This window comes from Anopheles arabiensis, chromosome 3 (assembly GCF_016920715.1).
Source record: "Anopheles arabiensis isolate DONGOLA chromosome 3, AaraD3, whole genome shotgun sequence".
In the NCBI taxonomy this organism is placed as follows: domain Eukaryota; kingdom Metazoa; phylum Arthropoda; class Insecta; order Diptera; family Culicidae; genus Anopheles; species Anopheles arabiensis.
This window is the reverse complement of record NC_053518.1, coordinates 57,476,227-57,503,045: the sequence shown is the minus strand read 5'-3', so window position 1 is coordinate 57,503,045 and position 26,819 is coordinate 57,476,227. Positions and strand designations below refer to the sequence as shown.

Genomic DNA, 26,819 nt, shown 5'->3' with positions numbered 1-26,819 from the left:
TATTTTGTAATTAAACTTTATTCATTTCAAATTCAATCATGGAGAATGTATAGCATATTTAATATTATTTTCATTAAACCAGAATGCTGTCACTTCTATAATGAAATTTTTATGATAGATTGTTTAAATGACCAATTCCATCACACAATTCACTTCAAAATCTCACTGTTATAATCAATTTAAACATTTGTAGCAATCAGTTCAGTGCAAAGTGTCTATACACTAACGTGTTTAAACGTCTTCCAACACAGTTTGGGGTACAGTATCAATCCCATCTTCAGCACGGTGCGTTCATTTTAATTAGCCATTTCATGTTGAGCTCTTGATTAATAAACAACAAAACTTTCGCTGGCAAATTCAGTAAAGCAAAGAATTATATTGTTGGCAAATTATTTACGCAATTATGCCATACATATTATACGGCACAAACTTTTCGCCTTCAAACATTGCGTCTATTGTGATTTTTTGTTTATATATTACAATCTTGTGTAAGTTTTATGATTATAATTTCGCACATCATATTTTATGCGTCATGCCATTGGATTTGCTGACGTATACAGCACACCTTCCATTGTATGTCAAATATATTATGCTTATTATTCTCTTTCAGTTGAAAACAATGATCGTTATCCCTGATATATGTAGTGACAATAATACTAAAGTAGTATTAATGCAAGCATAGTCAACGACTCAATAAGTTACTATTTAATCTTAATAGCAATAAACCAAATAATAATGCATTGATACCATTGAATGACACATTCTTGAAAACTTATCACATCCAATCATGGATTGGCAATCAAGCTAATTGTTTCAGCGTGAAAGCAATTGAAATATAAAAAAAAATGAATTTTTACTTGTACATTTTATAGAATCTTCGTCCTAAACATTATTTTTATCTCGTAGAACTATGCTGATACTTATGTCGCGAATCGAATTAGTTCTGTCAACAATGTTCCTAGTATACAAAATAAAGAATAAAGTCACGCTACCTGCAGATATATCGAGGGATCTTTCACACCATTTATCGTTGAAATGAAAAGATGAAGTATAGCTGACACACGCTGTTGAGATGGGTATAACGCTCCTGGTAATATAATGGTAGATGTAGGGGAATCAACTGCAAGTACACGAAAAGGAAAAAAAATATCGTTCGAATAAATAATAAATAAACATATCATTATTAATACATGTTTTCGAAGTGATGGGGAAGGTCAAAGAATATTACTGTAATGCAGTGATTAAACAAAGACAAACTTTCTAATACATATTGATACTGTTATGGCCTATTTGAGCTGCTGTGTTTTTCACCAATTATTAATCACTTAATTGGTAACCATACAATGGTCATCAGGAAAAAAAATTGGTAATATTTATGTATTAAAAAGTTTGTCTTACTAACAATTTTACATGTCCTTTTGGAAAGTGATCGCGACTTGATCATTTAATATATAATATGATTTAAAAAAATGAAAATAAAAATATTTATAGTATAAGCTATGTGAATAAATACCTCGATTTATATCGTTTTTGAAATTGAGTATAAATGGAGAACTGTGAGAGGCGGCTCATTCTCGAACTCGAGCGAAATATGAGCAGTTTTGCTGTGTTTGCCCTTATGCTTGAGTATGAACATAGATATTGGTTGCAGATTCAGCCGGTTCTTGATGCCAGCATCGGCGATGGTGACGTAGTTCTTTGTTCATTTTGAAGTAACTCAAAATTATGGATATTTATCATATAAAAAGTACCGTAGGAAATGTTTATAATACACCTCGACAACAGACATAAAAACAACGAGCCCGGAGACGGTGGGTGAACATCAATTAGCGAGCAATAGTAAAAATCGGGCTTGAGAGGTTACAAGAGTTTTGATAAAAGATACACCGGTACTTTAACTAATTCATCGAAATACATCCATTCTGGAATACAATTATTATATAAGAGGTACAGCATACAGAGTAAAACCAATTACCTTCAACGGTTTAGCCAGCAGGAAGATTTAATAGTATAATGCTGCGAACAGTGTTGTTTATATTACATCAACAAGAGCATCTTTAAGATGAGAATTTACCTCGATTAATTTCGCTTCGATCCACCAAACATAGCAGTCACGTTGCATTTATGGCTACACAACGTTAACAATACAACAGGATATGAACATACTGTTCTCTTTCATACTGTCTCGTTGATTTTATCCTGCATAACGAAGAAGCATAAAGGCTGTACATCCATGACTTTCCTTTACATTTGCTTTGAAAATATAATTAACCAGGTATCAATTACCTCTTCTGCAAGTCCTACATCAGCTGTTCTATCATGACCAACCATTCAAACTGCACAAGATACAGATGGCTTAATACTAGCGCGAGCATGTTGTAATTATAAATGCACGGTGAAGTTTACTATTGAGCAAAAGAAGAGCGTTAAGGTCGATTTGTATTGTTCGTTTGTCTTAGGGATAGTATCTTAGGCTATTTGTACCTTATTTTCGACACCAATTGGTGCCACCGTCAAAAACGGCCAGTCTACAGGCTATAGCGGTGAAAGCGGCGACTAGTATACACAACTAGAATTCAAATATATAATGTACTGGAACAGACGATTTCACCATCTGTTGTCCATTTACCTCCACAAAACAGGTTTTGCGGTAAACGAGTGATGGGATAACAAAACCATATACAACGAATGCATTCAAATATTGTTTAAAATTTTATCAACAGCTTCTCACGTTAGTCTTTAATTTGCTCTTTTAAAATGCTCTAATCTACAAATGTTTCGAAGATTGACCGATAAAAACATCGTTTCTCTCTTTTTGAATTAGTTTTAAAACGAATACCAAGTGAAATATTTACTAACTGTAAAATACACACAATGTAAAAGTATGATATCGATTACATTAAATCCTACAAAAGAACAAAACGCTGAAACAGACGCCATATCTCGACGATATCTCGTCGAGCGATTTTATAAAAAAAACACACACACACGCGCGCGCAATACGAAATTCACAATGTGAAAAAATAAATAAAACATTAATCATTTCATGACACAGTTAAAACGAATGCTTACCTTGCACACTAGAAGATTTTCTACGACTGTTTAGATATCGTTTATATTGGTCTTATAAGGATGTGTTTTGATTTTAATTTTTTCTATTCTTAGTAGAGATACCTCATGTGAAGGAAAACGCTTCGGCATAAAGAACTTCACACCCGCCTGGATGACTTCATGCTACAAAACCACCTATGAGATCCGAAATGTTTGTATGCTCTTTTAGTAACTACGGCTGCGGCTACGATTGCGATCCCGGTGATCAGTTCGATCTGAGAAAGTATAGCGAAATAGATATTATTAAAATATATTGCATAGGACAATATATATTACACTGTATCACAACAAAATCAATTTTACTTACCGCGTCTACTATGACGATCTCGTTGACGATTATCATAGCGATCAGATCTTTCCTTGTACTCTCGATGATCACGCCGATAGCGGTTGCGATCTCGATCATCACGCTTGTTACCGTACCGATCGTCTCGGTCGCTGCCAAATACAAGAGAAACATTATCAAGTATTATGGAAATTTAATAAAGAAAATGGCTTTCGGCACCTTACCGAGATTTACGTTCCTCTCGTTTCACGTTGTCTCGTCTGCGACGATCATCATCTTTAGACCGACGCTCTTCAAGGTTTACGGTGTGCTTCCTTCTCGCTTCATACATTTCATCAACAGCTTTGCGCAATTTAGAATATCTGTGCCGGAGGTAATTATCATCAGTAATTATTTGCCAACATGTAGCATATAACCATATAATAAAAACTATTACATACCCTAGATGTTGTTTTCCCGTGAGATGGTCATCAATCCTTTGCTGTGCATCGCCAACGATCAGAAAAGCGCCGCACACTTCACAAACTTCCATTTGTTTCTCCTGGGATGCTGCAATCTCCGCAGTGACTGACCATCCGTTTGATTCGTGTTGCTTTATCAGAGCTTCTTTTTCCTCCTTCAGCTGATCACATTGCTCCATTAAACCCTATTCGGTGATACAAGATGAATTATAGACACACATTAGCTACTTCATTATTAGAAGCTCAGTTCATAGTCGTACCTGTGCTTGTTCGACGTCTCCGCGTGTTCCGGCCTCCTCCGCCTCGCGCACAAGTTTATTGATCCGTTCGGTTAGCGAATTCACCTGATCTTGATGTTTGGGTACAGGTCGACCTCCTTCCGTTTTGCTGTTCATGAGAAGAAGTCTTTGCTTACCTTTCACTATCTTACGGTCCACTTCATTAATCATGTTGGTGCAAAAACGTAAAAAGTCCTCTTCGTATTGAGTTTTTTTACGACAAGGTTTTGCTTCATCAAACAGCCGCTTCGCTTCATCGTCGTGCAATTTGGTGCATTGCCCCAAATCGGCCCGAGTATTTACAAACAGATCGTGTGGACAAAACTTCACCAAAAAGTACGGACAAAACTGCAACAAAAAGAACAGTATGGTACGTGCAGGGCATGAATCGTTTACACATTTTTTGTATCGCCTACCTCTTCATCCGTCCACGAAACTTCCTTTGCAGAAGCCGAAGGATCCAGATTACGGTTCCTTCCCATCAGTTCGTCGAGTAATTGCCGAGCAACATCAACCATGTTGAACTGCTGATACTCTTCAATTAACAGGATAAATTTCTTGTTGGCCCCACGTTGACTAAATTTCACTAGCACTGGGGTTTAAACTCCACATCAACTAGGGAGAAAATCTTGCGATATAGACAAGAAAATTAAGCAAGTCGTAATGAATGCATTAATTTTATTGGCATGGAAAAAGCTATTTTGACAGCTGTCGTATGCACAATGACAACGTTGGCAGACATCTTTACTTTGGCAGTGATGCCAAATTTGTTAGGCATAGTCAATTAAATTAGATGATTATTCACAATAAACTAAGATAAAAAAAAATATGTTGAGTTGGTAAAATGTCCATGTTCAATTTAGAATCCGAATATTCAAACGTACTCCTTGCTGGCTGATGATATGGAATGTTTTACAAAAACTTAATGGAAATGTTGATCCATTGCGTCAATCGAGTAGGGATTCCTTGACATCTACACATTCTGTCAACACCACACACTTTGACACCAGCTTCGACCATGCTTTCATGTTTACTGTTGATTGATGGTCGGCGTTGTTGCTAGAACGAAGAACTGATTCATTTAAAATTGTATAGAAAAAAAACCTGATCGCAAAATGAAATACGCATCGGTGAATGCCAAGTGTCCCTCATATACGGAAAGCCATACATTATACGTCGGAGCTCATACAGGATCGTTTAAAAGTAAGCGCGATATACATTAATACGCACAATTCACTACACTCACTCCTTGCTCATTCTTCAACAGGAATCCACGTACATGACGACGATCCTTTTCGGCAGGTAAATCTTCAGCCCATTGAGCTGCTCTCAAAAACATCGAAGATCACCTGCATGGAATTTGGAAATGTCGACCGTACAGAGATTCTGATCGGACGCTCGAATCGGTGCGTAAAGGTGTTCGACTGTTCCAAAGAAGAGAGCATATCCAATTTTGAAATTGGCACCGATGAAGTAGTGGGCCTGGGCCGAAGCAACGGTTGCATTGTGGTCGGAAGCGCTAATGGTATGGTGCAAATTGTAAAGTACCCCGAACCTGTGAAGTTTAGCGTCGGAGAAAACCTTTTCCGACTGCGTCTATGCCCTGAGGATGAAACGCGCATGGTGACCGGAGGCAAATTGTTGAAACAAATCATCAAGCTATGGGATCTTGAGACGCAGAAGGTGCTTTTTATGGCAAAAAATGTGAAAAAAGTCCTAGAGTTGGAGCAACATGTTTGGGACAACGATGTGGTGTTTGTTGATCGGAATCTAATCGCGGCCTGCTCCCGTCACGGTTACGTACGATTGTACGACACAAGAGGACCGGCAAGACGACCGGTACAAGATTTCACCTCGTCTGACCCAGATGATCAGCTCGCATTTTCGTGTCTTGCTTCCCACGGTGATTATCTGTATGCTGGAACGACTACCTTCGGCGCGAGAGCGTTCGATATACGTAGGATGAAAAATCACATCCATGTGTACAAAGGTTTTACCGGCACGGTTACATCTATTCGAGTTGATTCGTCTGGCAATCATTTGTTCACTGGATGTCTCGATCGTTATGTGCGAGTTCATCATGCTCATCGTACGGCTCTAGAATACCGATGCTACGTGAAATCGAAACCGACGCAGGTGTTGGGTATTGAATTTAAAGAACATCAAGCAAGTACTAATCAGGATGAAGTCAACAGCGATGATGATATTCAAATCGTAGCAAATGAGGAAGGGTCCGATCCAGAGTACGATGAAATGTTTTCAAAAATGAAGACTGTAAAGTAAGTTCAGTGATTCTTCCATGTAACACAAATAAATATGTATTTAAATGTATTATCATTGATTTACAATTATTATTTTTTTTACAGCGAATCCAAGGCAAAGGCACCAATGAAACGTAAATCCATCTCTTCAACAAAGAATCCAGAAGATAATGTTCGACCAGTTAGTCATAAAAAAGTAAAAAACCTTTCAATGTGAATGATCAAATGAATAAAAAAGTTCTAAGAGTCAATTAAGACTCACTACAATACTAGTATTTATGCAATACTTAGTGTAACCTCGGTTGCTCTAACCAATGGATATTCCACTCCCAAACTCAGACGGTACGCCTCTGATTTACCTACCAAAAAGAAATTATAAGAGGATGCCACCCATCAACCCAATAAAAGAAGAACCAATGGCCATTTGATTATCCCACCACAATATTTCATTTACAGTACGTTCCGGAGTCACGCGCCACCGACAACAATACCAATCTATCAACGTTTCGGCCTTAGCAGAATAAATTCTCTTACCTTGGACATTTTTACCATTCTCCAAAAAATTTACTCAAGCCACCATAAAAGAATTAGGGAATAATTATATAATATGTACATATATGACCTAAAATTAACTACGCTAGTAGATTATCCCAATTATTCCAGGGTAAGTACCCTGAAAATAATTAGGCTTGTAAAATAAAATGGAGTTTGAAATGGGCTTTTTTCTTTCTTTGTGTAACTCCGATTGCAACGCAATAAACTCACTTTCAATTCGATCATTTTAATTCTTAAAATGTATATTTTTTTCCTACACTTCTTACATGTCTTGTGTGTACGCTCGAAGAATGTAATAAAATCATTTCTAATTTTTAAAATAATTGAAGTACACGTTTGTCGTATCCTAGTAAATCAACCGTCGATGTTAATTTATTATCCCCGACACTAGTACTTGCTACAGTTTGTAATATTCCAGAAAAAAAATATGCCTCTAGTTACATTCTTAACTATCATAGCAGGAAAAAAACTAAAGACTTTAACGATCTGATTGGAAATAAAATAAAATTTAAAGCGAGTTTTTCACACTCGGAGCAATACTGGAACTTTCATCCAGCGAAAAGTTGTCTATCCATCAAGCGATTAAACTACACGTAAATAATTGGGCGCTGCATTCTTTACACTATTTACACGTGAGCAAACTTATGACTCCGATGATCATTTAACAATGACGAATCCCATTTCCTCTCCCCCACTACACCAAATCGCACATGGTCTGTTTCCAAGTGTTGTTGAAAGGAATTTTCAATATTTGAAACTTGGTGTTTGGAACTTTGCGTTTCAAAATGGATTGAACTCTCTTCAGCGGCACGATTTCTACCTCTTCGGGCAGATCCAATTGAGAACCGATAGCGGATGGTGGATCGTCGCTTCCAGGTACAGGCTTCAAGATGGGAATGCTACCTCCCATTTGATTTTCTGCGTCTTCAACATTCGCATCGATGTAGAGCTCCGTCACACGCAACAGTTCAACCGTTATGGCCCACACTACCGTTTCTAATGTTTGGTGCAGCTTGATGATGCCTTTCAAGACCATCCGATTCGTTGCAGCTGACTGAGACACATACGTTGGGATTAGTAGCAATTTCTTCACATTCGTGCAGTTGGAAATGTGTCGATCGAATCCCATCTTCACATCACAATTGATTAATTCTAACTGTGTTAAGCTTTTCACTCTGGCTATGCCATTCAGAATGGTAAACATATCAAAGTTCTCCTGTCCTTTCTCGAGCCTAAGCCGTTTCAAGGCTGTTAGGTTGGATAGCACGTTGGCAAGATTGGATCCCATTTCGGTACATTCACCCAGTTCAAGCGATTCTAAAAGTACGAGTGACCCCAAGGCTTCGATCGACGTAGAACCCAACTTGCTAATGGAGGTTAATGATAGGTGTTTCAGGTTACGCAAAGCTGCCAGCTGGTGCAGATCCCCTTCCAGTGAAATGGCGGCTGAAGATTTAAGACGCAATTCTTCCAAATTTGCACCGTGTTCAAAATTCACAAAATCGATGGGATCATTCTTTATTGCGAGTGCGTTGACTACCCGCAGGTTTGGGTTTGATCGAAGCAAGTTCCCCACAACTGTTGAAGAGCACCGACACAGGTCAATAACTTCTATTTGATCTGCCTGCCCAATGTGATCATTAAAACTTTGCCACATCTCGTCATTACTACCGACGTTCAAAACCTTTCGTAAATCTAGATGCTTTGTACCATTTTTTTGAAGCTTAGCTATCATTCCGGCCCAATCGCTGATGTAAGAGTTCTTCATGCGTACAGTTTCCCAGAATCGGGGATGGTTTCCTAAATGATTCCACATACGGCAAACACTGCAGGCACGAAGAAGTTCCTAAAAGAAATCAAATCAGCTGATTACAATCCTTTCTCGATTCATGATTCGTGCGCCGGAAACTTACTTGTACTTTGAGATAGTTGAAGCTTAGCATCAAACAAGTATATCCTGCAGAAACATCTGACAAGAAGTTGGACGGATCACGACCGCTTCCATTTTGTGCTGCCGAGGAGCTGTTGCGCGTCTGACCTCCACCACCAACAGGCGATGATGTGTCGTCATCTGAGATGCGATCATTTGCACAGTTCGCTGGCTTAGCGTTGGTGGAAGCCCCTCCAGCGTTATTACCCATCTTTCGAGCATCATCCGGAAATTTGCTGCAACAAACGAAAGGAGAAATAAACGATTATTAGTAATTTACGTGTTTTCTTAGTTGTGTGTACACTTCTCGATCGTTATATTTGGGTGTGTAGAATACTCTTCCGATTAAATCTTCACAAATCATACGAACATTAAGTAAAAAACTGTCTCTAAATGCCTGCAATATGGCATTCATAAAAGGACATATTCATATTGAAAAATAATAATTATAATAAAAACAGGAAATGGTTTGTAAACAAATTGTGGTGAAAAAATTATTGCGAGCGAATTTGAAAATGGTGTCGTTTTGGATGGGAATCACTGGACGGGAAGTAAAAGCTATCTGGATTGATCCTGAAATCGAGAAAAAAGAAGAAAGAAATCTGACAGAAATAACGCAATTTTTCAGTAATATGATTATTCAAATGAAAATTTAAGTCATTTGTGGATGGGAAAATATTGCATTAAACCCAAATATTGTCAATGGGTTTTTTAGAGCGAGTTATTGTCATGCAATATGTCACAGTTATGTTACATGAGCTGTAAATTATTTCGATCCCAACAAACCGTGAAAAGAGAGACGATTAAAGTATGGAATTGGAACCTTTACGATGTCACTAGAAATTTGTCCGATGCAAGGTTTGTTTATAAATAACCCACACCAGGTAAATGAGTCTAATGCAGTTATGACATGAGAAGATACGAATAAATTCTACACAAGTGTTAGGCTCTGATAAAACTATTACTTACATTGCGACCTGCGGTTGAGGATTTGTGGGTTTGGTAGAAGATTTTTTGCTCTTCACAGCGCTTGCTTTGCCTTTTGGTACGACCACATATTCATGACTGCCAATGACGAGAACATCTTGTGGTGGTATGTCCTTCGTGGAAGAGTTAATTTGCCCGCATGTACCTGTCGGTGTATTTACCGATGGTACGTCAGCTTTAAGTCCGGCACTCTGCAGTTGAGCACGCTTTGTCTTTTCTTTGGTTGCAGCAACCGGTCCACTACTGTGAGCGGATTTTACTGCCGGTTTCGACGTTAATGCTTCGCCATTATTTGAAGTTAATAACGGTTTTGTCGCACTGATGCTACTGTTTCCGTTATTGTTAATCATGCCAAAGTTCCCGAACGATTCTTTGTATGTTTGTTGCTGCTGTTGCTCCGCTGCAATAGAGTCCTCCATGCAGCTCTTTAAAAAACAATGAACCATTTTAGTCGCTCAACCATTTTGAGTCTTTCACATCTCTTTCAATGTAAAATTTAATGAAACATGAATGAAACACATTGAAAGAAATGTAAATATACAAACGCCCATTAGAGGCATATTCTTCTACACATACCTTGCAAGTAAATCGACGAGCCAATGCTTCAGCTGTTGTAGCACTAACACATTCCGGATGGTACATGCAGTAGCATACCATACACTGCAGCTGCGGTATCATTCCCATCGCTGGTATACATTGGATTGTACAAGTTTCGACCCTTTTGATAAATTCCATACAATATTTCATATTTATGATATACTTCGATATTAACAAACTTGGATTTTAAAAGCAAATGAACGAAAATGTTATGTATATAGAATAAAACTTATTTACCGAATAAAAATAATAAAACTTTGACTTCAATGACAGGCGTACATGAATGCTCAAATGTATGCTATCCAGGTTATAAGAGATGGACGTATGAGTCATAGGAAGATTTTTCTACACTACCAACATTACGTTTGATTGGCACTCGCCAAATATTTTCAAACATCAGATCTGTCGCTACCGCCAACGAATAAACAATGGCATCGTTGACGATATCAACCGTAATATAATCATCGATGGAATAAAGCAGTACTACTTACCTATTTTTTCCAGCCAATTTAGTCTGCTTTCCGGTTATTCCACTGTTTTCATTTCCTTTAATTGATCCCGTGGCTCCCTGAGTTCTGCTACGTTGCCCACCCGTGGAACCTAACGCGTTTGCGGACACTGGGTTGGTTTTAGGCGAGTTTTCTACATTCGAAGCAAACGATTTTGATAGTGGCGTTAGACTAAGCGAGTTAGTCTTGGCGTAGGATGATGGTGGAGGAGGACTCGCTCCTTTCGGCATTTTAGGTTTCGGGACACGTTTGCCCAAATCTGCCGAAGTATCCAACGCCATAGAATGTGCTGCCCCGGGCATTGATCGTTTGGGCACATTACTGTAAGATTTGGCACTCCTGAAAAGACATTTAAAAAATCTCAACATTAATTAGTCTGTGAACAACATCACATTACAGTGGAGCGCCGTTTATCCGAGCTCATCCTTGACTTGACCTCAACCGGATGCTAAGATATAACAAAAAAATTGGCCCAATTGTGTTTCTTTTACACCCAAATTCGTGAAATATTGTAAAAGTAGCATATTGTTTTGGAAACGTATAGGGAATTTTATGATATACAAGTTTGTTTAGTAAATATAATTTTGTATTAAATTTTGGTGTCTATTGTTGTAAAATTATGGCATCATAGCGAGATTTTCAAGCCTTCTGCTCAGCTCAAATCTTCTGTTACATATAACCATTGTAACAACTGTTATTTCGCGACAGGACAAATATACGAACAGCCGGTACCCGGTTACAATGTACCCTTATAAACGGCGTTTTTAGTACAGATACAGTAAGATTCGTGAAATAATGCTAGATGAATTACATTTTTTAATTCTCGGACGGTTTTAGAAGCGTTAAAAAATGCCTTTGTTTCATTTTTTATAACCAAAGATCTTACCTGATTGTTTCTTCGTCTGGTGTTCCTCCAACAGGCTCTTTAGCGAATGTAAAATTATCCATCGTGAGATCGTCGTGTAACGCAGATACGATATCATTACGGGTACGTAATTTCTTTCCATTAGGTGTAATGTAATATACTTCACCCTTATCTTTACTATTTCCATCCATGTTGGCTCTATACACCTAAAATGGGAATAAGAAAATATGGACGTAATTGAGAATTTCTCCTTCCTTATATATAAACGAAATAATGGGGACGGCTAACTTACCAGTTCTCGCTTCCAACCATATTTAAATGGTACTTTGTAGATATCATCTTGCGTGTTAATGGGTACATTTATTTTTCTCTTCACCAAACTTTTATTATTTTCTCCAATAGCTGAGCTGCCAGTATCCATTTCTTCCTGAAATGTAAACAGTTATATACCATTGTTGTATACATAGCTTTCGATGAATGTTTTATAGTGCTACCTGTTTCAAACTGTTTTGTAACTCAGATGCACCGTCCTCTTCGCCTGGTTTGCTGTTTTCTGACAACTTATTATCCGCTGCTGTCAAAATACCCTCGGATATTATCTCCAAGTGTCTTGGGGAACTCATAGTACCTGTGTAACGAAAACAGAACCAAAACATCGGAGTTAAAAATATAAAAGTGTATGAGCACATTATGTAATTAAACGAATACATGACTCTTCGCAATTTACCCGACTGCCGACATTGATATTTTAACTTAAAATATTGTTATACATTTACATTATTACTTTTGACACGTTTACACATTACTGCTACTACTATTTACTTTCAGGCCCGGCCAAAACGAAATCAGACGTTTTTTACTATAACTTTTCGATAGATGGCGATTGATGCAAAGAAATGGTACTCCGGAAAATGTCAACAAAAACAATGATCGCCGGCGAATTCTTGAATCTTCATTCGTGTATCGTGTAGCAAAAATAATAAAAGCAATCGATTACCATTTTCACTGCTAGCAGCGTCCTCGTCGAATCCAGCGAAATCGTCCTCGTCACTCTCGCACATTAGCTCGCTGTATCTACGTTTTATGCCAACGTTCGGTCGCACGTTCAAGCTGCCAGCTTCTTCCTCTTCCTCCTCATCCGGATGCTGCTGATTATGCTGCTGTTGCAGCATACCGCCAGCGAGAGTCTCTCCCTGTTGCAGTCCTTGTTCATCAGCCATCTCCGAGAGGGTGATTTGATGCGTTCAACAAGCAGCCTCTCGTTAACTGCTGCAAGCGTCAGAATGTTTCACTGGTTCCCGTACTTGTGATTTTACACAAGGTCTTTCACTACCCAAGCCTCACACGTAGGCTCTCTTGGCGTACGAGACTCGTACGAACACGAATGAAAACAATTGCTTCACTCAGATTGCGCTTTTATCACTGTGATTTGTCAATAACATGCCCGAAATGGAGCATTAAAACTAAAGTTAATACTTTCACGCTAAGAAAAGGACATTTCTAATACAACCGGCATTATCGAGCGCAAACGATGTATTGCATTAGAAACTAAGAAATGATCCGGTCGCTAGAATTCGTAAAAGACGCGTGGGTTTAGGACTAGCGTATGAAGTACGTTTTGGTTCGGGCGGTTTGTTTCCCTTTCAGGTCCGAGCGCAATACGCGCCGAAAAAGTGAGGTTATATTTTCCACTTGTGATAACTTTTTCTCGACAAGGCCAGCACCAAGCGCAACGTTGAAAAGCAGAACAACATTCACTGTTTTAATTTCGGTCACGTTTCCGGTCTTCCATTGCTTGGTGAGGCACTAGTTGAGTTGTTTTTTTTAGAAACAATGAAAACTTTAGTTCATTCAGCCGAAAATTTGATCGCGTATCTTTTCGATGCACACGAGATGTTTGCAATGCCCCACTGTCAAACTCGCTTTCGACGCGATGTTTGACAGAAGCAGGCACAATGGTCGAGCATCCAGTCTGCGACCATTTCGTATTGAAAGAGTGCAGGATTTATTCAACCTTGAATTAATGCTAATAACGTTTTTTTTTGTTTAATTGGTTTGAACAGCAATTGATGCAATATTTCTCTTGAAAAATATAAATTTCGAAAGATTTACGTTTGTTTGTTTTGAATCCGACCAATGAAAGCTGTCAAATGTTGTGATTTCCACACCGAAGAAAGCTGTCACGTTTTTCCAGTACATTCCCCGTTGCCGCCGTATTTACAGGAATTGTATCTGATATTTCTGATGTAATACTGGTTGGTACGTGATTGAGGTAGCCTTGTAACAAGTAACGAAAGTGGTCACACCAAGGATGATTCAAATACTCCGCAACGCATCGCATTTACCCTTCAAACAAATAACTCGTACGGTTCGACCTGTTACCTGCCTGGTCGGTAATGTGGAGCATAGAACATACAGTTCAACTGTGTTTACTTCCCGGGCCGTTCCTGTGCTGTCCGCCACGGATGGACGCCGGCAATTTGTGCTGCGGGGCGGTTGGGCCGTGGGTTCGAGAAATTTCTGCAGCAAAAAAGATCCGAACCCCGACGATCCCGTCGAACCTCCGGCAGAATCGGTGAACTACACAAATCAGCTGCCTGCAACTGTGGCGATACCAGAAGTATGGCCACACTTGCCCGTGATAGCGACAAAACGAAACCCGGTTTTCCCGCGATTCATGAAAATTTTGGAGGTGAATAATTTGGGAGCGTCAATGAACGACGGCAGAGTGTAACAAACTTCCGTCATACTCTTGCACTAATGGCAAATGTAATTCTCTTTAGGTTACCAATCCGATGTTAATAGATCTCATAAGACGAAAGGTGAAGCTGAATCAACCGTACATTGGCATTTTCCTGAAAAAAGACGACGACAATCCAAACGAAGTGATGGAAACAACAAAAGAGGTTTATGAAATTGGAACATTTGCACAAATTCAGGAAATGCAAGACCTTGGAGATCGACTGCGGTTAGTAGCAACAGCACATCGACGCATAAAAATCGTGGGCCAACTGTACGAGGACCTGGATGCACCGGCTGCCGGTAAGGGTAAGTATTGCGAAGCGTTTTACCCGGGGATATATCGAAGTCGTTGATCGTGATCGGCTCTTTTTTGTCCCCTCTAATGACAATACGTATTAGAAATGACCATACAATATCCGTACTTTAACACGCAAATCGCCGTCTCGGTAGACGAACCGGATGCGGAAAAGCGTCGTCGAAAGCATAAGCTTCGAAGCAAGCAGATGCGCAATTCTAACAACGACCACACAACCGATGGTACACCACTGGAGGAGGCTCCAAAGCGCCGACTGCTGAAAGAGGGCGAGCAACAGCCTTTGCTTATGGTGGAGGTGGAAAACGTTAAACATGAAAGCTTCAAAAACACAGAGGAAGTCAAGGCGCTTACCCAGGAAGTGATAAAGACGATTCGAGACATCATTACTATGAATCCATTATACCGGTAAGTAAGCGTGAAAATGGTGTATTGGTATTTGAAAACAGGAACCGTTAAAGTACTCATTAAATTTTCCTCTCTGATTAAATTACAGCGAGAGTCTTCAGCAGATGCTTCACCAAAACCAAAGGGTTGTTGACAATCCAGTCTATCTGTGCGATTTGGGTGCCTCACTGTCTGCAGCCGAACCAGCAGAGCTACAGGAAATATTGGAAGAGATGGATGTAAGAAGTTAATCCAGTGTTAATTGCATCAGTTACATTTTGCTAACTGCCATATTTTGTGATTTACAGATACCTAAACGCTTGATGCTTTCACTGTCATTGTTGAAAAAAGAACTGGAACTTTCGAAGCTGCAGGCAAAGATTGGACGAGAAGTGGAAGAAAAGGTGAAACAACAGCATCGCAAATACATCCTTCAAGAGCAGTTAAAGGTCATTAAAAAGGAGCTAGGCATCGAAAAGGACGACAAGGACGCGATCGGTGAAAAATATCGCGAGCGCATAAAGGAAAAGGTGGTCCCAAAAGCAGTGGCGGATGTTATCGAGGAAGAGCTTACAAAATTAAATTTCCTGGAAAGCCACAGCTCTGAATTCAAGTAAGTTTAAGGTTCACAATGCTAACAGCGCTGATACAATGCTCATCTGTTGCGGTTTTGTTCTTTCTCCAGTGTGACTCGAAATTATTTAGATTGGCTTACGACGCTACCGTGGGGTGTGATGAGCGAGGAAAACTTAGACATTGACCAAGCGAGCAAAATTCTGGATGAAGATCACTATGGCATGGATGACATCAAGAAGCGGATACTGGAGTTCATAGCTGTTAGTCAGCTGAAGGGTACAACACAAGGCAAAATCCTGTGTTTCCATGGACCCCCGGGAGTGGGCAAAACCAGCATAGCTCGATCGATTGCCAAAGCACTCAATAGAGAGTATTTCCGATTCAGTGTTGGTGGAATGACGGATGTGGCCGAAATTAAGGGTCACCGACGTACGTACGTCGGGGCGATGCCTGGGAAGTTAATACAGTGCTTGAAAAAAACCAAGACAGAAAATCCACTCGTTTTGATCGACGAGGTAGATAAGATTGGAAGGTAAATTACAGTCAATTACATTGCGTTTTGTTTTCAATCGTTCATCGTGTGATATAACTCGATTGTTCACTTTGTAGAGGATACCAAGGCGATCCCAGCTCTGCACTGTTGGAATTGCTTGATCCGGAGCAGAATGTGAATTTCCTTGACCATTATCTGGACGTCCCGGTCGACCTTTCAAAAGTGTTGTTCATCTGCACGGCCAATGTAATCGATACAATTCCGGAACCGCTCCGTGATCGTATGGAAATGATCGACATGTCGGGTGAGATTAACAACTGACAACTAAATCTTCAGACTTGGACAGCAATTGAGCAGAAAGTAATGTTTTTTTTCTTTCCTTTACAGGTTACGTGGCGGAAGAAAAGCTAGCCATCGCCAAACAGTATCTCATTCCACAGGCAAAACGTGACAGCGGTGTTGAAGATAAACACATATCGATTACGGACGATGCGCTACACGCGCTAATCAAAAGCTACTGCCGTGAATCGGGAGTGCGTAACCTACAAAAGCAGATCGAAAAGATAGTGCGCAAGGTGGCATTTAAGGTCGTACGGAAAGAGGCCGATTTCACGGAAGTGTCGGGTACGAATCTCAGCGATTTGTTGGGCAAACCGATTTTCACCCAAGATCGAATGTACGAGTCTACACCGCCCGGCGTGGTTATGGGACTTGCGTGGACAGCTATGGGTGGCTCTGCGTTGTATATTGAAACAGCAAAGCGCAAATTATTGCAACCAATGGACACCAATGGTGATTCTAAACAGGCGCCGGGCGATGGTTCGCTGGAGCTCACCGGTCATTTGGGAGACGTAATGAAGGAATCGGCCCGCATTTCGCTTACGGTGGCAAGAAATTTCATCTCACAAATCGAGCCCTCCAACAACTTCCTGGAATCTAGTCACATACACCTACACGTTCCCGAGGGAGCCACACCAAAGGATGGGCCCAGTGCGGGTGTGACGATTGTGACGGCCTTGCTTTCGCTGGCGAGGGGCCAACCGATTCGCCAGAATGTAGCAATGACTGGGGAAGTTTCGCTCATGGGCAAAGTGTTACCCGTCGGAGGAATCAAGGAAAAAACTATTGCTGCCAAGCGCAGCGGTGTCACCTGCATTATATTGCCCGAGGAGAATAAGAAAGACTTCACCGATTTGCCCAAATTCATTACGGAGGGTTTGGAGGTACATTTTGCCAGCACGTACGCCGATGTATACCGCATTGTGTTCCCTGAGAGTTAGATGTAATATTTCATTGCTAAAGTGTTACTGATAGTTCGTTAGTCTATTGTATAAGAGTCGCTTGGTGATAGAAGTGCACAACTCGACCGAATAAATGAATTCATTGGTGAAGAATCAGAACTTGCCGATTAACTCTATTTCCAACGACAATCATTTATATTTACCATCACGGCATAAGCGCAGGTAACTTTCACACCTTTAGAGTCAGTTTCAGTGGCTGGGCGGCCTTCTCAGACGGCGGTGGAATCACGCGCATCGGTGGTAGCCGGCGCACCTTTCGGCCATGATGTCCATCCTTGCGCTGCCATAGACCCGAACGGGGACGATTGCCTAGTTCTCGATTCTTCTGGGCAGAGCCGATCGGTGTTTTGGCGTGTGCAATGTTGGAAACGCGTCCTACGGTGGCCATACACGTTTGTTGAAATGCAAATTCCTGCTTCGATGGCAGCTGCACAACGACCAGTTCACCGAACTTGCGTAAAATGGTTCCGTATGAACCGGCGGCATGTATCAGATGGCAAGGCTGTCCCGGGTACTTTTCAAGACAATGAATTTGGGTGCCCACCTGGAGTGCACCTAACGGATACGCATCCCCTTCATTGGCACGAACTGCAAACAAAGCGGTAATGAGCAAACCATCAACAACCTTCGCATCTCCCGTAAACCACCTACCTGGTATCCGAGGGATGAAACGGGATGTTTTTATTAAATCACCCGCCTTCATGTTCTCCGTCGCCAGAATGTATTTCATTTCGTTTCCCACAGCGACTAGTGCCACTTTTGCGGTACGGCAGCCGTCGTCGATTACATCGACCACTTTTTCGGTTTGCGGCGGTCCCTCCGCGGGTCCATCGCGAACCCACTTTATCCAGTGATACTTGTGCTTGATGCCGCCACCAATACCTTTGGCGATCAGCCGTCCCGTTTCGGGATCCCGCCCGGCCAGGTTGGTGACGCGAAGCGGCTCAATCGTGTACTCCTCTGGGTAGTGCACGATCCGACGGTACGATTTTCCACCACCGGGTTTCGGCTTGTTCAGGAACCTTTCCAAACTTTCCAACGATATTGGACGCACTGCCGTATGGCGCACATCTTGAGCTAATGGTGTTAAAGATAAACGACTCAGTAATCGCGCCAAACTGGCCATTATTTTATGTTGTGTCGGCACACGCCAGGAGAAATATTTTATTATTTACGCAACAACCGCTTTTGACAGCAGCGTGCGCAGGGCTGAACTGACAGCGGCGTGGAAAATGAAACACAAACAACAGAGGTCTGTCACTCTGAAAGCAGCTGATTGAAACCGGGTTCAAAAGGGTTACGAGCAGAATTGAGATCAAGTTATTTTGCTGTGTAATAAGAAAAATACGCAAAATATAAAGGTTCTCCGCAGCAGTTGAGTTGTTAGCAACATGCTTCAGTAAGCATCACCAGCTCCTTTGAGAACCGACCATTTTAAGGAACGGAATAGGTTACCCGGCTTACCATCATCTCAACTGGAATTTATAGCGGACAGCGACAAACCGATTTTTTCAGGTATCAACAAATCAGAAGAATGAAGTGAGTAATCTGTCTGAAATCGCTTATCTTTGCTAACGGTCTTCATAATGAAATTGTTGCAGCTGTAAACCTAGCATTAAAACCATCCTTATCCTGGGTAAGTTGCATGAAGCTGGTAGTTTGGTTACATTGTTGAACTGACTAACCCTTCCTCATGATGTACGGTGGTATGCTTTAGGGTTCTTATCTGCTTGTTTGATTGACGTGGTCATGGCTACCGGAACGTTCTACTATTTTGCGTACGGCAGTAATTTATTAGCTAAACGAATTCACATACAAAATCCAACTGCAGTTCGTAAAGGATTTGGTTATTTGAAGGTAATTTAGAAGGCAAGCAATAGCTAACAATTAATCATAATACAATAATTTAATTTTAGGATTACAGTTTGGATTTTTTCCATTATGCAGCGCGATGGCGAGGAGCTCCGGCAACAATAGTGGAGCAGGAAGGGAAAAAAGTGTGGGGTGCCATATGGGAGATAGACAACAGCAATTTAGCCGATTTAGATCGACAGGAAGGGGTGCACAATAGCGTTTACAAACCTTTAACACTTCCCGTAGTGTTACCAACTGGAGATACTCTGGACTGCCGCGTCTATCAGCTGGTTCGCAACCCCTGCTGCTTGGCACCAGATGCCGAAGATAGACCCTACGAAAGGCAACCTTCCAAAACATACATGAATATCATCGTCAACGGTGCCAAGGAGACGGGACTTCCGGACGATTATGTTTCGTTGTTGAAAAGAATTAAACATAACGGGAACACTGGTGACCCGCAGCTTTCTCTGGAGTTGGAAAAGCCTATTGAAGATCTATAAAAAAATGAAAATATTGCATATTAGGAACCAAACGAAATTCATCCACAGAATTCAACTAAAGTTATGGCTTTTGATTGTTGGTCGTTCATTAGTTTTTGCTTCTAAGCGATTTAAAATTTGTGATTGCTGTTTATTAGCTACAACCGTTGACGCTATAAGCATTAGTTCGCATCACTTTGGTCAACAGGAAAGGCGCGATTGGTGCAGGACATATATTGTGTATGTAAAAAGTTTTTAAACTATATCCCGGGACACTTAACGCTTACGATTCAAAATCTAAAAAAGTGAAGTCGAAAAGGTCGTGATTTCAGCGTAGACTTTTTTATATTTTGGAATTGTAAAACTGCGAACTACCTGATCTTTTTTAAAGGGAATAACAAAATGCAAAAAAAACGGTTTTAAATGTGCAGCATTTTCATATGGCTTGTAGCTTAAAGCACGCTAAAAATATGTATATTTTTATTTGATTGAATAAAACAGCGCATACTTACATAGCTTTGGTTCTTGGGGTGGACTATCTGCTTTTGGTACAACCAACACATTCCATATTGTGCATCCGCTACTCCCAATTGTTCATAAATACACAATGATTGTCGAGCAGCCTATTAAGCTTGCCAGACTAGGGTGGACTGGGCATGCAATACGCATGGAACTGAACGACTCAGTAGGTCCAAGTTGCTGTGGCAAGATAGCGTGTCCGCCATCTAGGCCGGGATAAAGGATTGGCAGACTTGGCGAAGAGTCTGGCACTTTCGCCAGACTATTAGCAGTATCTAATGCTCCGCAAGCGTTAGATCCCAAAGCGGTTGAGGCGCCAGATAAGTAAGTAAGTTGTTGTTATCCGGCGCTACAACCGCTTTGCGGTCTTGGCCTGCCTCAGGAGTGTCCGAAACTGCTCGCGGTCTCGCGCCTTCGTCTGCCAGTCCGTTATCCCGGCCTTAATGGCGGATGCCTAAACGCCATCTTGCCACCTCAGTTTGGGCCTATCACGCCACTTCTGTCCTTGTGGACGGCCTAAACAAAAACTTTACGGGATGGGTCCTCCGTTTCCATGCGTACAACATGGCCAGCCCACCGGAGCCTGGCGAGCTTGATACGCTGCACGACAGTGAGGTCGCCGTATATGTCGTATAGCTCGTCATTATAGCGGCTCCTCCATTGTCCTTCCACACATACGGGGCCAAGTATCCTTCTGAGCATCTTCCTCTCGAACGCGACTAAGAGGGTTTCAAAAGTAAGTAAGTAAGTAAGTAAGTAAGTAAGAAACGGAATAATAGTATCGAAAGAATCCATAGAGTAATGCGCCCTTATTTGTAGGCGTGCTCTTTCAAATGCTTAACTCAAAATATTTTATTAATTAGCTCAACATATTTTGAATCGCTTAATTTTAAACATATCCGTGAAACTACGCTTTTGTACCAAAGATTTTTTATAAATGATATGTCTGATTCTATACATATAAGCGGGTCTTTAACCCATGACGGGCATGTATTTAAGTCGTACGAGTTGACGACTGTACCACGAGTCATTTATGAAGTTATGAACACTTTACATAATATTACATCAAGAATACAGTGCATTCAGGATATTTTATACCCACATAACCTTATTTAATGATTCTTAAATCATAATTTTAATCTCATTTATTCAATGTAATATAGCTGTTGGCCGTTTCAAGCAATATTCGCCACGTTTTTTCTTCTTATTTATCGCAAAAAGTGATGTAGGCCTTCAAGAAATTTCGCTAATGAGTCATCGTTAAAATATCGTTTTGATAGAAAATACCTAATATATTATCAAATATAATATCAACCTTCTACAACTTTCTACTATTGAAACTAGATTAGCTTTCACTAAGATTCAGAACGACATCAGTTGTGTTCGTAAGGGAAGAAGTATAAAAAGGGGAAAAAGGATTCTAAGCAGTAACAAGGCATTTCAATAGGAACTATAAGTAAGTGATTAGCGAATGATCGTTAACTAGGAAAAAAAGTTTACCTGGGTTTAGCTGTTAGTTAGAAGCTACAATCAGTTGATCGTTAAAACTACCAATTAAAATTGTTTATTATTGTTACATACATATTTAAGGAATGTATTCATAACCTGATAATTTGTTTCGTCCGGACTTCACCATCGATATTCTTCTAGGCCGGTCCTCGTATTTTTTGACGATTTTGCGACCAATGCATTAATTATTACCAAAAACTTATTTTTCGAACTGTCTTTAAAGTATAATATGACCATTAATGAGTTTTTTCGTAATAAGGACGTTTGCAACTCAATGAACAACCTATGTTTTACCAGGCATATTAGGTTGAAATCGTTTGTTAAATTGCTATACATTGTTATATGTTATAACTAATAATATAATAATTGTTATATGTTATAACTAGCACATGAGCTCATTGTTAATTTTCGACAAACTTGTCATGAAGAGGGTTTTAATTTGGGATTAATTTGATTAATTAATTAATTTGAAGGGATTAATTTGATAACTGGCATTTGATACATGCGGTCTCCGATATTTGTTTATAAAATCATATTATAATCTTAGAAAATATTTTTCAAAATGAAATGAAAATCGGTCAGTACTAGTAGTTAGGACGAATTTTGTATGTTATAAATCCTTGACGTTTTAAACCGATTTGAATCTAAAGGACGTACCGAATCGTTATTTTCCATATCTATGCACTATATAATCTACGTTTGGTATTTGAAAATGATAAGTTCCTTCAATTCTAAACCACTCTATTGTCCCCAGTGTAACACGGAAGCGTTTTTCATGCGTTTTTGCAAAAGTTCATCGCAATGAACATATGTCTTTCCCCTTACGCTTAGAAAAGGAGAAATATTGGAAGTAGGGGAATTTTACACTATAGGGGAAAAAACGACGAAGCAATGAACAGCCGAACCGCTTCATCCTTTTCGGAATGAAGAAATTTCCAGTCGGGAACCGAAGCACAGTTAACGGAGAAGTGACCATAACAATGAAAAAAAAACTAAAGCTTTTTTTGAAAAACACATTCTAGTGATTTGATGTCATGTTTAAAATGCTGCTAGGCCCAGCGAGGAAGTGTTGTGTACAAGAATTATCCACCGCGTGGTTTGCCACGTGGATTGTGTACTTGAGAAATACCGCACTCAGTCATTGCAAATGTAATGACAGCATAAAGTATAACATTTATCGAATTCAACATTAGGCTGCATTGTACCATCCATGAGTGCAATCAATCCTGCGCTATTTTACGCCCATTTTGACTATGTACCAAGAGTAGAGGCAATGGCCAATAATACGTTAATCGTGCTTGCACTTCCATTGGACTAACTTTTACGTTTGGACTGTGGTTTTGGCGACTAACAGAGCTGAAAATTATCGCACTGTTGAATGTGCACCGAGTCATGCTGCTCCACCGCATCACTTTAGAGTTCGTATTCAGTATGAAAGCAAAACTTCCGTTAATGAATGGTCTAAGCTGGGCGAACAGACGGTTGACTAGGTGAAGACGTTGGGGCTGAAACCAAGCCTAACGACAACAGGGGACGTCCTCGAGAATGGGTAATTACCCGCTTTGATAGAGATGTTAACGGTTGTAAAACAAGTGTGCTACATAAAAAAATGTGTATGCAACAATTTAATAGTATAGTCCAAAGAAAAACAAACTAATCATACATAATTGTCAGAGTAACTATGGGGAAAAAAACAATTGTTATTGATGAATTAGAAGAAGAAGAGTTATTATGTTTGATTTATTTTTAGTTTTTATATAATTGAACGAACTTTTAAATTGAGTAAGTAATAAAATTATAAATGTGAATGAATTATTTTGTCATATATATTTTAAATTCTTTTTCATTATTCAAAAAACAAACCAAAAAACCTGCCACAGTGATTGGACGATTTCGATCTCACTACAAAATTATTCTCATCTGATTTTGCATTGAAATAATTAATACATTCTTTTATGGTCTTCTTTGGCGAACAGATCAATATGAACATACCGGCTTTTACTGAAATTATTCAATTGGCTATGTAACGTTCTAAAGCATCTCGAATTTTAGCGTATCTATAGTAAATCCAAGGGGAAAAGTGTTTATAGATCCGTTTTCAGGTAAATGAAAATTACTGAAAAATAGTTTATAATAGTTAATAAAAAATAGTGTTCATTTTTTATTCAGTTTTTTTTATTTTTTAATGCATTTATTTCCCTACATATGTGTCTTGCATTTTTGAGGCTGAGACAAATTGAAAAGTTAGTGGCTACAACCTTACTCCTAATTCCTAAATTATCTACTTCGATATCCCCAGAATTGAAAATAAACAGAAGACTGTATTTAAAAATGGTTGTTCAATAAAAATAAAAATAACATGATTCTAACTGCCTTGTCATGGCTAGTGTCAGGTCGTTGTATCCATACAAGATACGCCTGTTCTCATTTACAAGCTAATTACAAGAGCGAAAAGGTCTGAAAGGAGAATAAATGTTTTGCGCAAATTTGATTCGAAATGCCGGTCATTGAACGTTAGTTTTAAAAGGTGCTTAAAATGTAACTAATTTTTACAATAATCACAAAAACATACGATGCTGTCAAATTAAACGTACTCAATTATGTAGCGGTAAAAGTTGCTGTACACATGTCCTAAAGTCTAAATATCGGAACCGGATGGCCAATCCTTCACACGCTCCCACATACGTATGTTGTTTGTTACAATATAAATAATATTTTATTCTTTTTATGATCCTAACCAGATTTGTAGATCTAGATTTGTAAAAGTAGATTTGGTAGAGAAGTAGTGTAATTAAAGTACGTTCTCAAGAATCAGCTAGAGTGTATGTTCAAACATGCTAGGGAAGTAAACTCTAAGACATATGTTGTACGACACAAATGGCATATGAAACAGGGCTTGTTAAAAGAAAAATCCTCCAACAAGATCCATCCACTCAACGAGCGAAGTCCACTAAGTACCGCGTTTAAAGCAGCGGTTGCTACGGCCCCACCGGTACGCATAATGCCCTCCACAAATCCCACATGTGAAGAAATAAACCCAAACGAACGTACGTGCGAAATATGACCCAACTCCAAAGACCTGTCACCCTTTGCTTTTGCCACCCAAAACGCGCCCTTTAGCTCGCTGCCGCCGTTTCGGGCGTACTACTTGCGAGGTGAAGGATTTGATTCGCATTGCTATATCGCCCCGTCGCGGTGCATTTCATCCACCTGAGTACACTCCCAACCCCTCTCCTCCCCCCCCCCCCTCTAGCAGGGTAACCCAGTGCTACGTTTCCATTCCATTGCCTGCTTCAACCGGAGCAACCAGGAGTGCGACACGAATTGGGAGCGAAACGGTGAATCGTTTGTTTTGCCGCGGCAAAACATCATTATCCCACATCAGACCGGGGCTTAAAATAAACATAAAATATGCAAATCCTTCTTCCTGCAGCCCAGCTACAAAGATTGCCACCCTTACGTACCACGAAGCTTTGGGAAACTGTTCACGTTACTTTCCCCCGTAGCGGGAGCACACCGACACGCAAAACAGACACATTCGCCACGCGGTTGTCAGGATATATTCCTTGAAGCTGGAAGAATGTACGCAAAAAGGTGGTAGGAATAAGCTGGAGAACGTATTGTTGCTGTTCATCAGAGAGATGGTTTGTATTTGAGCTTTTCATTACACGGTGGTTGCCACGTTCCTTTTTGCCCGAACTGTGGGTACGATGGCGAATTACCAGCGATAGCGAAGTTTAATCTTCGTTTCTCGAGAACTTTTCCAAAATTGTTGTCCATGATCGCGTTTAAACCGATGCGGGAAGCGGGAATGTTTTGTCCTATCGGAAATCTCTTCAAAATACTGGTAACGCTGCGTGAATATGCGGTTTGCGCAAATAATACGAACCCCGCAAACCTAACCCAGCAGTATGTCTCGATGCTGGTAACATTTAGTATTTTTTTTTTACAAATATGTGATTTTTGGACGTTATTTCTGGTTCGATTAAGTTATTTTGTATGGTGTTACGACATGGCTGACTGTGTACACACACGCGTGTACATATCAAGAAATCTTGCCTTCTTATCGTGCGTATTATTACCTAAAATGGCGGATCATGAGCAAGGTAGGAGGCCTCAAGTGGTAATATTTGACGAGGTTTTTTGAAATCATTTGAATCAATGCATAAAAATGTTTCAATATTATTGTCAAAGTTTTTCTTGTTGTTAATTTTTGTTCATCGCCGAAGTTTAGATACCATTCTTTAGTCAATATATAGTATGTATTTTTTTCAATTTAAAAAAATTCAACAACTTTACCTTTTTTAATTTAATTTAATTTTATTGATTTAATTTATTGATGATAATTGCGTAGTGCAAAAGAGACTTTGTAATTCTTAAAAATAAAACTTAAGATAACTGAGATGAGCTCCTCTGTACGCTTGCGCTCGGTCAATTATAATTTATGTGTTATTAAGTGATAAGACAACTTTATCAATAAACAATATAATATTATACAACACAATACAATTCTAAGTTAAAAGGTGCAGCATTTTGAGGGGCTACCAAAGTTGTAGTACACTGCATGATTATGAATATAACTGAGTCTCTAAACCAGGGGTCTCCAAACTGTTCACTTCGCGGGCCCCATTGATTCACAAATATCGTTGTTTAGGGCCATTTTGACATTACCTTCAGCTAATATACGATCGTTTGAATCTCCTTTTAATGAGAAAATATTAACAGAATGTATGTTCAAGCTCTTTTTTAAACTAAAAAAATAAACATTGAAATTTTGAGTTTACTAATCAAATAAATTAACTT

The 26,819-nt window shown here is 39.7% G+C and overlaps 6 protein-coding genes across 14 annotated transcripts; 3 read left to right on the top strand and 3 right to left on the bottom strand.

Annotated features, from left to right (window-relative positions):
• Nucleotides 1–4,845, bottom strand: LOC120902244 (luc7-like protein 3). Of its 4 annotated transcripts, none has more exons than XR_005739396.1 (7): nt 4,553–4,845; nt 4,119–4,484; nt 3,838–4,043; nt 3,622–3,759; nt 3,419–3,549; nt 3,175–3,326; nt 1–1,120 (listed from the first exon to the last, which is right to left on the bottom strand). XR_005739396.1 is itself a non-coding variant. In XM_040310823.1 (6 exons), the coding sequence occupies exons 1-6, from the start codon at nt 4,652–4,654 to the stop codon at nt 3,277–3,279; spliced, it is 993 nt and encodes a 330-aa protein (XP_040166757.1). In that variant the 5' UTR covers nt 4,655–4,845; the 3' UTR covers nt 1,468–3,276. The 4 variants fall into 4 exon arrangements, 1 of the variants encoding a protein (XP_040166757.1); XR_005739394.1 differs by lacking the exon at nt 1–1,120 and adding an exon at nt 1,468–2,199 and having other exon boundaries at nt 2,287–3,326; XR_005739395.1 differs by lacking the exon at nt 1–1,120 and adding an exon at nt 1,468–2,405 and having other exon boundaries at nt 2,485–3,326.
• Nucleotides 4,846–5,150: 305 nt separating this feature from the next.
• LOC120899699 (WD repeat-containing protein 74) lies at nt 5,151–6,666 on the top strand. Its single transcript, XM_040305814.1, has 3 exons — nt 5,151–5,339; nt 5,404–6,415; nt 6,503–6,666. Exons 1-3 carry the CDS (start codon nt 5,252–5,254, stop codon nt 6,612–6,614), a joined length of 1,212 nt encoding a protein of 403 aa, XP_040161748.1. The 5' UTR covers nt 5,151–5,251; the 3' UTR covers nt 6,615–6,666.
• A 492-nt stretch (nt 6,667–7,158) lies between these two features.
• On the bottom strand, nt 7,159–13,776 carry LOC120899696. Of its 3 annotated transcripts, XM_040305810.1 has the most exons (10): nt 12,838–13,776; nt 12,335–12,468; nt 12,133–12,267; nt 11,862–12,046; nt 10,958–11,314; nt 10,446–10,587; nt 10,039–10,294; nt 9,852–9,978; nt 8,866–9,118; nt 7,159–8,798 (listed from the first exon to the last, which is right to left on the bottom strand). In XM_040305810.1, the coding sequence occupies exons 1-10, from the start codon at nt 13,058–13,060 to the stop codon at nt 7,647–7,649; spliced, it is 2,964 nt and encodes a 987-aa protein (XP_040161744.1). In that variant the 5' UTR covers nt 13,061–13,776; the 3' UTR covers nt 7,159–7,646. The 3 variants fall into 3 exon arrangements, with proteins under 3 accessions (XP_040161744.1, XP_040161743.1, XP_040161745.1); XM_040305809.1 differs by having other exon boundaries at nt 9,852–10,294; XM_040305811.1 differs by lacking the exons at nt 9,852–9,978; nt 10,039–10,294; nt 10,446–10,587 and having other exon boundaries at nt 12,838–13,772.
• A 226-nt stretch (nt 13,777–14,002) lies between these two features.
• On the top strand, nt 14,003–17,751 carry LOC120899698 (lon protease homolog, mitochondrial). Of its 2 annotated transcripts, none has more exons than XM_040305813.1 (8): nt 14,003–14,532; nt 14,624–14,888; nt 15,033–15,303; nt 15,392–15,521; nt 15,591–15,895; nt 15,968–16,390; nt 16,468–16,655; nt 16,739–17,751. In XM_040305813.1, exons 1-8 carry the CDS (start codon nt 14,152–14,154, stop codon nt 17,629–17,631), a joined length of 2,856 nt encoding a protein of 951 aa, XP_040161747.1. In that variant the 5' UTR covers nt 14,003–14,151; the 3' UTR covers nt 17,632–17,751. The 2 variants fall into 2 exon arrangements, with proteins under 2 accessions (XP_040161747.1, XP_040161746.1); XM_040305812.1 differs by having other exon boundaries at nt 14,982–15,303.
• Nucleotides 15,309–18,778, bottom strand: LOC120899700 (39S ribosomal protein L2, mitochondrial). Of its 2 annotated transcripts, XM_040305816.1 has the most exons (3): nt 18,304–18,778; nt 17,796–18,240; nt 15,309–15,494 (listed from the first exon to the last, which is right to left on the bottom strand). In XM_040305816.1, exons 1-2 carry the CDS (start codon nt 18,776–18,778, stop codon nt 17,822–17,824), a joined length of 894 nt encoding a protein of 297 aa, XP_040161750.1. In that variant the 3' UTR covers nt 15,309–15,494; nt 17,796–17,821. The 2 variants fall into 2 exon arrangements, with proteins under 2 accessions (XP_040161750.1, XP_040161749.1); XM_040305815.1 differs by lacking the exon at nt 15,309–15,494 and having other exon boundaries at nt 17,731–18,240.
• A 116-nt stretch (nt 18,779–18,894) lies between these two features.
• LOC120899701 (gamma-glutamylcyclotransferase-like) lies at nt 18,895–20,508 on the top strand. 2 transcript variants are annotated; one of them, XM_040305820.1, is made up of 4 exons: nt 18,895–19,167; nt 19,254–19,288; nt 19,370–19,509; nt 19,569–20,508. In XM_040305820.1, the coding sequence occupies exons 3-4, from the start codon at nt 19,402–19,404 to the stop codon at nt 20,007–20,009; spliced, it is 549 nt and encodes a 182-aa protein (XP_040161754.1). In that variant the 5' UTR covers nt 18,895–19,167; nt 19,254–19,288; nt 19,370–19,401; the 3' UTR covers nt 20,010–20,508. The 2 variants fall into 2 exon arrangements, with proteins under 2 accessions (XP_040161754.1, XP_040161751.1); XM_040305817.1 differs by having other exon boundaries at nt 18,895–19,191.
• The last annotated feature ends 6,311 nt before the right edge of the window (nt 20,509–26,819 follow it).